At 41.4% G+C, this 13,903-nt stretch overlaps 1 protein-coding gene across 1 annotated transcript in view; it reads right to left on the bottom strand.

Annotated features, from left to right (window-relative positions):
- The window catches only part of NALCN (sodium leak channel, non-selective), a 665,599-nt gene that overhangs the window by 444,003 nt on the left and 207,693 nt on the right, over window positions 1-13,903 (bottom strand). Inside the window, exon 7 of the mRNA XM_088456607.1 lies at window positions 11,711-11,862. Within this exon, the coding sequence (XP_088312733.1) occupies window positions 11,711-11,862 (152 nt within the window). The remainder of the gene's footprint in view (window positions 1-11,710; window positions 11,863-13,903) is intronic.

The raw sequence follows: 13,903 nt of genomic DNA, 5'->3' as shown, positions 1-13,903 counted from the left end.
ATAGAATATGCACTGTATTCTGTGAAGTGTATGGTTCTCCAGGTATCTGTGACTTCCAATGCTCCTTTTAATAAAATAATTGCTTGATTTCCTCTATCCCCATCATCTGCATATTCTCTCTGCTTGATCTTTCCATATCTAAGTCACTATTGATGTTGGCTCCTGTCTATGAGCTCCTTCCATAACTGGAAGTGCCATTTACTATGAGGCATAACATGAACAACTGATGCCTCTCTAGAAACATTAGGGTGGGGCCCAGTCGAAATGTTGATAATGGGTCCACAAAGTTCTGGCTATGCCCCTGCCTGCACCTCACTGTACAATGCCACAATTTGGGGGATGGGACCACAACAATGGAATCCGTGAGACTGGTATACTCTCTTCAGTTAGCTCCCTGAAATTTGGGAGTACATTCTGGGAAAGTAGGCAATTATATCCTTACATAACTATGTGTTAAATAAGAATGGTTGTCAATCCTAGACTGTGTGCTGTATTGTAAAGCTGAAAAGGCAACATAGCTTTTTCCTTTTCTTCAGTGACACTACTAACTGCATTACTGACACATCCTTTAAGGACTGACTGAAATATAAAACCAAAGAAATAGCATAAATAGTAGCTTTGAAAATAAATCCTGTAGTTTATTGACTGGGTGTCGTAGTGCCAGAAGAGATAACTTATTAGCAATTTTTCTTTAGAATAGATTCTTGCTTTTCTTTATAAGTTGCCTTCTTAGGAACAAAGGAACCTATGTATTAGCCATTCATTTATTCATATTTATTAACTATTTATTAAAATCTTACTGAAGCAACTGAGCCATCGCTGCTAGTAATCCATTTTCTGTATTGGGGTGAAAACACATTTTAGGGATGAGCACTTAGGTTCTACTTTGTTCTTTTTCACCAAATTAGCGCAAGTTCGGCTTTATGTTACTGGCTATCCAATATACGCGAGAGCCGGATAACCAATATGATGCTGTTTTTCAGATCCAAATGTAACCGAGTAGACAGAACATCTTACTTCTAATTTTATCACCAGCCATATTCCAGGCCACCCACTGTATTTAACCTCAGTTTGACACATATTTGAAGTTTTGCTTTTAGTTAAATTAGGACATTTGAAAGTGAAATTAGCCCTTTAAACATACACCTGCTGCCAAAGCCTCATCGTATTCTTGAGCTATGCCAAATCAATAATTTGCAAAAACAAAATTTGACTTCCATCAGGGCTGCCCTACATCCTTGCTGCTAAGAAATGAATGGTTTAAATTGATTCAATGTGACAACAATGTATTCTCACAAATGGTTGGTGGGGTGATAAAGTTAGCTAGTTAATTCTACCACTGGGTCAATCCTGATCACTACATAATGAAAGTGAAATCGTTTTCTCCTTTTCCCTAAACTGTGTTTTAAAATTACTTTTCTGTTTTCATTCAAAATATCTATAGTTCATTTTTGCGCACAGATAATAGGAACTGCAAATGTGCAAATCCGGTTGCAAGTGTGTAATTATCGATTGCTGTTATTTTTAACTAAAAAAAGAGCTTTGAGAATGTTCTGTTCAGTTTAAATTGGACAGTGTGAAGATCTTTGACAAGTGATTGCTGATTTGAGTTTTATTTTTTTTGTGTAGCCTGTTGTTATAATTCAGACAAAATGATGTGTTGTTGGGATAGTATATTTGGAGAGATTCAGTTATATATGCGATTTGTGGTTAAATAGAGAATGAAAGCCCTGCTTTTTCGCTCTTAATTCTATGGGGTTCGATAAAAAAATAGCAAGATTTTTCTTCCAGATAACCTGCATTGCAGTAACATGCAAGATTCTGACCCTAATCTTCCCCAACTTTTGAAGAAAACCCTAAAGCACTCTCTAGAAATGTAAAACGTAAGTTATTAGACACACCGCACTAAAGGGTATACAATCGGGAAGCCGGCTGCCTTAATACCGGCAGCCAGCTTCCCGACTGTCATATCCCGTCGAGGGATGAAATGCCGGGCGTCTAGATGTAGACGCCTGACATTTCCCCGACGCCGGGAGACAGGCGCCCAGCATCCCGATCGAAGGGATGCCGAGTGCCGCAAGCGGACAGCCGCGGGGGGGGGGGGGAGGGTAAGGTTTAGGGCACCCGGGGGGGACTTGGGGTTAGGCACCCCCCCGGGAGGGTTAGGGGTAGGCTAGGGGGAGGGAGGGGTAGGGTTAGGCACCCTCAGGGGGGACTTAGGGTTAGGCAGCGGGGAAGGGGGGGATTAGGGTTAGGCACTTAGAGGGGGGATTAGGGTTAGGCACTTGGGGGGAGGTTAGGGTTAGGCACCCCTAAGGTGAGTTAGGGTTAGGTTAGTAGATACTTACCTTAGGACGATCAGGATTTCTAGCACTGTCGGGCTTCCGCTGCTGGGAACTCTGCATCTGTCGGCCAGGCACTGCCGGGAATGGAACCGCCGGCCGCATACTGATTCCCAATATAGAATAGTGCTGAATAAAATAAGAAATGTGAGCCTGTACATAATGTATTAATTGATGGTGGATCTGTTAATAAAAGAAACTGGCTTAATTATAACACTTTATTAAAAAGTTCCCAAAATCAAATTTCACGTGTGCAGTGCGGCCATTTAGATGAATATGGGTGATGAACTGCATTTATTTGGAAGTAATTCAACTGAATTTGTGGGTTAATCTGAGCTGAGGCCCATAATGCATGATGATATTGGCCTAGCTCTAAAATTGAGAGTGTAGACCGCTTAAGTCCTCTGTCCAGTTAATGTTGTTCAAATCAGCTAGACAGTATACAGAGGATGCAATCGGGAAGCCGACTGACATTATACCGACAGCCGGCTTCCCGACTGTCATATCCCGGTGAGAGTTAAATGACCGGCGTCTAGATGTAGATGCCAGTCATTTTACCGACGCCGGGAGACCGGCACCCGGCATCCCGATCGAAGTGATGCAGGGGGGGGGGAGGGTTAGGTTTTAAGGGTTCCCAGGGGGGGCTTAGGGTTAGGCACCCTCCCGGGAGGTTAGGGTTAGGCTAGGGGGACTTAGGGTTAGGCACCCCCCCGGGGGACTTAGGTTTAGGTGGCGGGGAGGGGCGGGTTAGGTTTCGGCACTTAGAGTGGGGATTAGGGTTAGGCACTGGTGGGGAAGGTTAGGGTTAGGCACCCTAAAGGAGGGTTAAAATTAGGTTAGTGTATTCTTACCTTAGACGATCGGGATTTCCTCCTCTGCCGGCCTCCTGGTGTCGGGATTCCAAACGCCGGCCAGGGGACCGGCGGTAATTCATACCGATTCCATATACAGAACACAGTGGGCTCTTAGCTCACAGGGTGTACAGTATAGGCAATAAGGTTCATCCCATTAATGGCAATTTTACAAAGATAATAAATAACTGTTATAAATACACAAACCTCTGTTCATTAAAATGCTTAGCACAGCACGAGGGTATTGCCAGTGATATAATCTGTGGTAAGCCCTACTAGCTTTGCATAGGGTGAACTAAGGATTCCCAAGGAACTTGTACCACTGCAAAAGTTGTTCTATTGTTGACATTTAAAGTACAACAAAAGAAAATCATAGTAGAAATATTTTATTCTTTGAAATTTTTTGTCTATATTCAAAGACTTTCATTATTATAACTTATTAACAAGTCTGTGTTTTCACTTGCACTGCACATGTACATTTTGACAGATTGGTCCAGACGAGTGGTAAAAACACTTACATATCCAGCCCAGCATAGTAGAAACTTTGGGCCTGATTCAGACCCACTCGCGAGCGGCTGTCCGCTCGCAAGTGGGTCGATGTTATGGACTGAGCATGCGCACGACGGAGGGAGCTCCGTCGTGCGCATGCGCCAGACGCGACGAGCGAAGGAAAGTCCTTCGCTCATTGTGTCCGATCAAAGGGGGCGTGCTGTCAATGTTGATTGACAGCACGCCCCCTTTGGTGGGCGTGCCGGGGGCGTGCCTCCCTGACGGGGGCGTTCCCACGGGAACGCCTCCCGTCAAAAGCCGGCCCACTGACATCACTAGTGATGTCAGTGGGAGTGATTTTGGCTCTGATGGAGCCAAAATCACTCCGGAGCTTGCGGTTGAAAACCTCAACCGCAGGCTCCGGCTCGCAAATTCGATGGTCGCGATGGTCTCGACCATCGCGACAATCACAATGCACGCTCGTATAGCCTGTGGGTGGTGACCCACAGCTATACGAGCGTCCAGGAGGACGCTCCATGAAAATGGAGCCCGGCCCTCATTCAGAGCGTGCGCTCTGCTCAGAGCGTACGGCTCTGAATGAGGGCCTTTATCGATAAACTGCAGTAACAACACATTTTCAAATGCCACTATAAGCAGTGATAGAAATTAATTATTATCTTCACTTGTTAATAAATACAGCAGGCCACTTATATCTGTTTAACAGTTGTCATTTTATGATAAACGTGCACCTTTTCAAGTTACTGCAATACATTTGGCCAGGGCTGCTAGTAAGGAAGGGGGACAAGTTGGGATCTCTGTCTTGTCATCAGGCCAGTGACGGGTTTACATGACGTCCATCACACTGCTCCTGAAAGCTTAAAGCCCCATGCATCATGAGCTGGTTGTCATGGTCATTTGGCTAGCGGCCAGGATGCCGTGCAACCATGTCATTTTTCAATTCTAAATACAGTGCATATAAACATGGTATTACTCTACAGTAAAAATTACATAATCTATTCTATAGCTAATCGTCTGACCTTCAGTAACTGGGAATACCCACTTCAAAGTGTACACCCACCTGTTAGAAAACCACCACAAATGTTATGCTTAAAATGTTAGGTTTAAAGTTTTATGTTGCATTTGTTTCATTTATACAACCCAAAATATAATAACATAATTGGGGATGGGTAAGGAATGCTGGCATTCCTGACAGGTTTAGAATACCGTCACTTTGTCGGTCGGTATCCTAACCCTCCCCCTCTCCCTACCCTAACCCTCCCTCCCTAGAACCTAACCCTAACCTCCCCCTTAGTACCTAAACCTAACCTTCCCCTCCCTGCAACATAATCTTAACCTTCCCCCTTAGTGCCTAACCCTCCCCCTAACGCCTAACCCAAACCCTCCCTCCAACCCCGCTACTTACCTTCGGGATTCCGCTGGTCCGGATGCAGGCGCCGGGATTCTGACCTCCGGAATCCCCGCTGTCAGCATTTTAACCACATCTCCATAATTTTGTAAATTAAATTCTATTAATAATGCTGGGCATACACGGCAAGATAAAATGTCTGTCAGACCGACAGACATTTTATCTGGCCGGCTGCCAGCCGCAGATGTCCGCGGCATACACTGTGAGAGAAATCTCACAGTGTATAGCCCGACATCTGCGCTCCGCCCCCGGGGGAGGAGACATTTCCCTGTTCCTTCCGTAGGAAGGAACACAGGAAATGTCTGTCTGTCGGCCGCGCTGGGCATACACTGCCCGATGCGGCCGACAGTTACCGGGTAAATATCGCATCGGACGGGCATGCTGGACAATCCAGCATGCCCAACCGAGCAATATTTAACCCTCGGTCGCCCCCCCCCACGCTACAATTATCGCGGCGATCCGCCGATATCGGGCGGATCGTCCCGATAATTGCAGCGTGTATGGCCAGCATTAGACATTAAAATATAACATTTTCAAACTCATCTCTCGAGAACATGGGCCAATGATCAAAATTTAACATTGGGGCCATTATTCTGATGGACAGCCCTGTATCAGGGAAATTATTCATTGTGCAAAATAGTATTTTATGAATTCTAGCTCAAGGCATATGAAAGTTTTGGTAACAAGTCCAATGTTGTTCTACCCTACTAAAATCAGCACAAGCTAGTAAACATAAAAAATAAATATGTAAATTGTATATTCTTATGAAAGATCAAGGGGAGCGAAATCACATCAAAAGATCTGTGCATTTATATTAATTCTTCATATTCTTGGAGGCATTTGAAATGTTCAAGCTGTTTTCTGTTTTTAGTTATAAAGTATTTGCATAATCAGAACATCTACATAATTCAGTCACCAGGAGGATGTTATGTTGTATTCCCATTTCATGGCCTTCAGAAACATGATTCCTTTGTAAGCAAAAAAAAACAAAAAACATTGTCATATGTGTTCACAAGTAGACACTGATAGCTTGATAGACTCAGCTAATGGGTGTAAGCTGCAAGTAGATAAGGTGGAAGAGGAATCTTCCAACACCAGACAGATGGAGGGAAGATATGTTATATCCATACTGTAGGTGATTTGGCAAAAGAGAACACACTAATCTAAATGTAATTTAAGCTCTTTGTAAAAGAGATATCAAATAAATTGTCAACATTTATCTGTACAAAATAGTGCAGAAATATTTTAGTGTTCTAGTTACTGGAATTTCAACAACTGAGCTCTCCCTACTGTAGAGAATGGGATTGGGGCAACTCATACTTAGCTACTCTCTGTATTCTGGGCAGTTTCCTGACTCACAAGACAGTAGACCACCTGTCCACTTCCCCAGTGAAGAGGGAGGGGGAGCGAATATGTAATTTGTGGTGAACTGCATGATCATGGCCCCAACCCAGCTGTGTGGTGCTGCAAATCGCAGTGTTTTGCAGCAAGGAGACTGTTCATGATAACATGAATAGCATCGCTATGCCCCTTGCACTTGACCCTGGACATCCCCTCTGGGATCTCCCAGAGGGAGTAGGGAAAACTAGGCAAGTATAGGGCAAAGTTAATAAATTACTTAACCCAATACTTGTTCCCTGAAAAAGGCTCTTTTATAACTGAAAGGTGCATTCTTTTTATACATTTTGGACAACCTAAAATGTTATTGTTTAATCCAGAGGTTCCCAAATGTGGTCCTCAAGGCTCCCCAACAGGTCAAGTTTAGAGATATCCATGGTTGAGCACAGGTGGTTAAATCAAATTGACTGAGAGACTAATTAAGTCACCTGTGGTCAACCATGGATATCTCTAAAACCTGAACTGTTGGGGAGCCTTGAGGACCGCGTTTGGGAACCTCTAGTTTAACCTCTAGCAGTTTGCCTCTTACCTTTGTACCATTTCAGGTTATTTACTGGACTTAAATGGAACATTGGTGTGTATTTGACCGGTACTGTATAAATGCTATGTGTGAGTGTGTGTGTATATATATATATATATATATATATATATATACACACACACACACACACATACAGGAATAGATGATGCCCTTATCTTGCGCTGTGATGTACAGAGATTGCTGCACCTCAAGTGGAGCCCCTGTTAGTGGGAACCTGACAAATTAGATACAGCAAACAATACTTAGAGGGCGCACTGAATATCCAGTTGTAAATAGTCAATTTATAAAATAATGTCCAGTTTTAGTCCTTTTGGATAAACCTCTTTTTTTATATTTATATAAACAATCAAGGTGAGTCCAATTATAAATCTGGACTCACCTTGATTGTTTATCTATTTTAAGATATATATACCCCTGAGGAAGTCCTAGCGGAAGTCCTAGTGTAATTCTTTAATATGTCAGAAGGGAGAAACCTGCCGTGAAGTTTTACCTTATAAGGGGAAATAGCAGGACAACTAAATGTTATCTTCCACTGCTTAATCTTAAACCGTGTAAGCAATTTTATGGATTTATTTTTATGTCATTTGGACAGTTAATTGTTTTAATAAATATATTATCTACAATACCTAATAGTAGGCCATTGGGCCATCTCTTGGGTGTTTTTTCAGTGAGTGGGTCTTTTTCAGAAAAATTATCATTGGGAGCCTATGAAATCTACTATCAACCGTGTTTGAAGGTTTTCAAAGTGAAGAGGTCTATCTAATAAGACGATTTTGGACAACAATTCCTATATAAAAAAGAGGTTTATCCAAAAGGACTAAAACTGGACATTATTTTATAAATTGACTATTTACATCTGGATATTCATTGTGCCCTCTAAGTATTGTTTGTTTGTTATATATATATATATATATATATATATATACATAAAGGGCCGTTGGGAGGGGTGCACTGGTGGGGCCGTTGCTGCCCTACAAACCCTGCATCTGGCTAGTAGGGTGTCTGGAATGGTACCATGCAGCCAGTAGTGCTGCTTCAGTGCTGCTCAGAGCGTTAAAAGGATGTTCCAGGCACACACGCTGCAGTGTGTAAGGTGTTCCACATTCTACTGCCTCCCGCATCGCATGATATGATGTATGCTCGGGATGGGGCCTGCACATGGCGGCCGTGATGTGTCCTCATACACTATTGCTGCAGTCGTGTCACACAGCCCTTCTCGGCGCACCACATGCTGTGCGATTTAGCTGAATTACTGAACTCAGTTGAGTCACTGAAAGTTTATATTATTGTTTTTTATAGTATAACTTGTATTTTTAAAAGAAATACAATATATTCCAATACTCAAACCCCTCTCACCCATTTATTATAAATAGAGAGCTGCTGTTTTTTCCTCTTAGGTGCACCCACTTCATTTTATATCAGATTTGACAATTTAGAAAGATTGTCAGCACCCTACGGCAGCATACTATCTCTTGTACAAAAGTAGTGAGTGCAAACATATTTGTTCTATACTTATTATCCAAAAAAATCCCTCAAAGGATGTATACTCCCCGATCTCCAGGTGGCAGTCTTTCAACAGGAACCTATAGTTCATAGATGGAAATTCTGATATAAATTAAAACAAATAGCGCCTCCTAGTGTAATATATTAGTGAAACTTCAAAACATAAAAGTGATTCCAAGTGCACATGTATCATGTGTATAAACAAAAATTTCCTTAAATATGTCTAACCATGAACTTTCATCTTAGACGTGTATAGCAGTTATTGACCATCAGCAAGCTCAACTGCTCCGAAGTACAGTAGAGGGAAAAGAAAATTATAGCATATAGTGTAAAGCCGGGTATCCACTTGCAGATTAAAATGAGTGATTGAATGATAACGATATCGTTATCGTTCAATCGCTCATTAATCCTTCACAAATCGGGCATGAAAATGTCGGAAACGGCCAGCAATGCTCGCTCCCGCTGGTTGTTTCCGACATCAGTCATCGCTTGAACATGCTGGTCAATCTGCCGACAGATTGACCATGTTCAGGGATGAGGGAGGGTGTCTACACTGAATGACATATCGTTCAGTGTAAGCACTGCAGGGGAAGAGGAACGACTGTATGATTACTATCTGCTAGTGGATACACACCTTAATACGTCTAAAACACATTTATTACACAAAAAAACAAATAAAGTGTGCATTATAAAAGCATATTCATGCTTATCTGAGCAGCAGAAACAAAGCAGCCAGAAAGATGGAAAGGTCCAATATAAAGAGAAAACAAAACCTTATGGTTTCACATGTCCCATTAAGGCTTCTTACACATGATCTTAAATTTCATAAAACTACAGAATACCTATCACTCAAACTCAAAAAAGTAATGAAATTCTGATCATTAAGGCTGGTGCCTTACGCAATACAGATATGGTATGTCATCACACAATACAGGTTATGGTATGCCATCACATAATATAGATATGGAATGCCATCACACAATACAAATATGGTATGCCATTACTACACCCTGTGGTTAAAAAAAAAAAAAAGATATAAACCCCAGTGCTCCTTTTGGGAATAAGCAGTTCTAATTAACTCACACCTCAGTGTGAGCAATCAACAGTGATGAGAAAAGAAAGAGCGCTAAATGAAATTAAATACAATTGAATGTGAGTAAATCTAATAGCAGCAGCATAAATGAAATAAAATAAAATAAATCAACAATAAATTATAATTTTGACAAAAAATGGGGTGAAAAAGTAGGAAATGTATTAAAATGTTAAGGAATAGAACCATATAAGGATTTCAGTGTTTTGCTTATAGCTCCTTTGAGACAAAAGTAAGTCCTGTAAATAGAGGACTGCAAGGTTTCCAACTTTCCCTATCTTACCCTACCGCCTTGCACTGGTTTTCCGGCTGCTGCCTCAGATTTGTTGAAATGCGTTGGAGGCTACACAGCGGGTGCAGACTGAGAAGATGCTCTGATTTAAACCACGGGCACCAGACACTCTGTCTGCATCCACCCGCAGAAGACCTGCTCAGCCGCCGATTTGTAATACAGCAGGAAGCCGGCTGTGAGACGCTTGGTGCAGGGGGAATTACAGGACGCGGGATCCCTGCACTTTCACTATCTGAGGCAGCAGCCGGAAAGCTAGTGCAAGGTGGAAGGGTAAGATAGGGAAAGTTGGAAACCCTGCAGTCCACTATTTACAGGACGTATTCACTTTTGTCTCAAAGGAGCTATAAACATAACACTGAAGAACCTTATCAGGTTCTATTCTTTAACATTTGAATACACCCTGTGGTTAACTGCAGATTCAGCACTCTCACAGAGTGAGATTGCTGTCACTCACACAATGGTGGAGCTGCTAATTCACAGATTTGTGTGCTCACTGGAATACACACATGCAGTCTATGCATCAGAAGTTATATTATATGGTACACACATCCCACTCAGTGCCAACAACCATCCCACTGGGTTCCAACATCCCTCTAACTCCCTACATCCACATCCAGCTCCCATAAACATTCCGTTTAATAGCCAAAACCATCACACTCCGTCTAATGTCTATGCTTCCACACACTCTTTCTTCCCCCATCTGCGCCGCTCTGTCCTCCCCATCGCAGAACTGATTATAGTTGGGTTATAGAAAGTTAAAATGCTCTTTATATAATTCGTAAAATTAGTAATATACCTGTTACATCTGCACTTAAAAGAAAATGTAATTTCACAAAACATTTCCCCAGGATTGAATGACACTGGAAATTGTGGATGGGAGTGGAATATAACAATGATTGGTGATTAAGGTGCATAGTTGAGTTTACTAATGTAAAATGTCATTATATCACACTGAGTCAGTGAGAGTAACTCATCATGAGCAGGCTCCAAGGTATGGCTATGAGGAGGCCTTACAGACAAACAAAACAGCACCCTTGTACAAACAAGCTTTATATATGGGTGGTGTATAACTCAGAGAGAGAAAGATCTCTCTATCACGAGAGCACTGGGGAAGAGCTTAGTTGAAAAGACCTGTTTTTCCTGTGAGTGGGGTCAATCCTGGAGAAGCTGGCAGATCTATTGGATTGTCTATATTACAGTACATTAGTGTTAGGGATGGAGGAAATGGATTTTTATTATAATCTTGTTTGCCAATCTAACAATAAAATAGTAGGCTGTTATACCAGAAATACTTTGCAAGCACCATTAGGAGGTGCCCATGTCACAATACATTATATTCAATTTAACTTACATAGACACTGAGGATGCTCTGGGGAGCTGTAAGACAGAGGTGTGACTGTCTGAGGCATCCTAAGGACGCTCCAGGTGGCACTGCTGCATAGATTCTGGCTGCAGGGTGCAATTTTAGGCACCCTGCTAGCCAGATGAGGCTAACAGAAAAAAGCTCCGAGGGCCAGACCAAATGATTTCGAGGGTCTCGGGCCCTCGGTTCCCCATCCTTGGTCTAAATGGATTTAAGCATAGTGCTGATTAGTTACTATGTATTACTGCATGTTTGTAAGGCTGAAACCTACAACACTCAACTACTTGTAAATATGAACATTCTAATCATATTTTATTGCATTTGTGTTTAACTGACCAAAGTATGCCTTCATCTTTAAATGTACTGTCCTCACATTCCCAGAATTGACATTTGACTTATTAAAAAGTACACATACCTATCTCATTAAAGCCACTGTATCCAAGCTCTTGCCTGCTCAGGCCAAGGTCTTTCAGGTCCATGCACTTAAAACCGCGGGGACACTGGTATCCTTCTCCATCTGGGGAACAGTGAGTATCCGGAATGGCAAGATTATTCCACGTGACGTTTCTAGAATAATAATTACAGAATAAATAATGCATTAAATTACAGATAAGGATAGGAATGGAAAGACGCAGGAATGAATACGTAGTCACTCGCTTGAAAAGTATATAAAGGGTCCACAATTCTTGTAGTATTAATTGTAAAGCAACTTTGTGGATTATCTTTGTAATAAATTAAAACCTATAGTTACTATATACACCTTTTTTCAATTAAAAACTCCAATTTCAAAGATGAGAGATAATGAGGTTCCTCAATTCATCTCCCTTGATGAGGTAGGACAAGGTGTTAAGAAAACTTGCACAGCTACGACCTCAATAGGGAAATAATATAGTGTTAATGCATCCTACAATAAACTCCCTATGTCTTCTGAGGAAATTCTTCTATGTCCCACCTAGAGCGTTGTGGGTCCAGTATATAACACAATGATCATCATTTGTCTTTTTAAAATAATTATATTGATAATAAGGGGTAAATTTACTAAGATGAGAGTTTTTAGAAATGGAGATGTTGCCCATAGCAACCAATCAGATTCTAGCTATTATCTTTTAGAAGGTGCTAGTTAAATGTTAAGTAGAATCTGTAGTAGTAGATGTCGCCACGTATTGATTTTCTGTATGTATGTACTAGAGGTCATAGTAGAATACTGTGGAAAATTACAGCACAATTCTTCTTTTATTTTTGCAGATACTGAATAATAAACAGAACAATATCACTAAAATTTGGGAAAAACATCACTAAAAGTTGTGAACATGGAGTATACTGACAAATGGAGAAAACTGAAATATGAGTCGTCATTAAATATCTGCAAATGAAGAAGATGACGACTACTGAAATTCACACACAAGCTCAAGGAACATAATCGTGGGAAGTCTTTTGAGTCTGATGACGATGTCATGACAGCTGTACAAGACTGGTTTGGGGACCAATCACCGGACTTTGGGAAAGATTTAATAAAGCTGGAGAGAGAAAATTGGAGATGAATAGCACCAGCCAATCAGCTCCTAATTGTCACTTTACAGGCTGTGTTTGAAAAATGACAGTTAGGAGCTAATTGGTTGGTGCTACTTATCTTTTAGATCTCTCCAAGCTTTATTAAATCTCCCCCTTTTTCCTGAATGGAATCAAGAGGTTGGAGCATCGAAGGGAGAAGTGTACTGAAGTAAACAAAGACTGACAAAAAATTAAATGCCATTTGAACTTAAATTTCTCTTTTATTCATGGTCAGAACACCGACTTTTGGATCCATTCTTGTATGTTTCCAACGACTGCACACTTGCCAGCATAATCGCACTCCTGAACTACTTACCACTATCACTCCACAAGTGTAAGCAATAGCATCACTCACAGAAAAACTACTCAGCACATCACTGCTTCACTGACAGTAATACAAATATGAACTGTTTTATTCACTTACACTGTTATCCAGTTAAATGTTTATTCATTAAAAATAATTAAAATTAGCCTATTCTGAACAATGGAAGCTTTCAAATAACAGATAAGATTACTGATAATTTTCTAAGAAAAAATACAAATATCTTAATTATTTCATATATTTGTAGGAAGGAGCAGCGGGTTTGTAATGATTTGGAAACTGATGGAACCCACCATGAACTGATGGCAGCAGGGCCGTCAATAAGCAGGACAGGGGGTACACAAGATAGGGGGCTTATCTGGCACCTGCACTGCAGATGCTTTGCTTTACAAGGAGCAGTGCCAGGTTGACAGAACAGCTAACATGGCTGAAATGGAGCACCCCCTCTTATGGACCTTTGTGGAGTTTGCAGGGTTCTAGTATCGGGGAATGTCTTGCAAAGCTCTAGTGCCATGCTTATTGGTGTAACTAATCGGTGCAAGGGGTGCACCTGCTATGGGGTCCAGAGCATAGGGGGGTGCAACTTCTTGTGAAAGCTACATGTATATAAAACATGTATATATAAACATTTTTCACCATTGGGTGGTACATAGAGGCCCTTACAAAGTTTTGCTATGAAGCCTTCAAATACTTAGTTATGCCTCTGGCATGCCCCCACCAAATAAGAAGCGCTAT

The sequence above is a fragment of the Taudactylus pleione genome, unplaced genomic scaffold (assembly GCF_031769625.1).
Source record: "Taudactylus pleione unplaced genomic scaffold, aTauple2 ptg000041l, whole genome shotgun sequence".
Lineage (NCBI taxonomy): Eukaryota > Metazoa > Chordata > Amphibia > Anura > Myobatrachidae > Taudactylus > Taudactylus pleione.
This window is presented reverse-complemented; position numbering and strand designations above follow the sequence as displayed.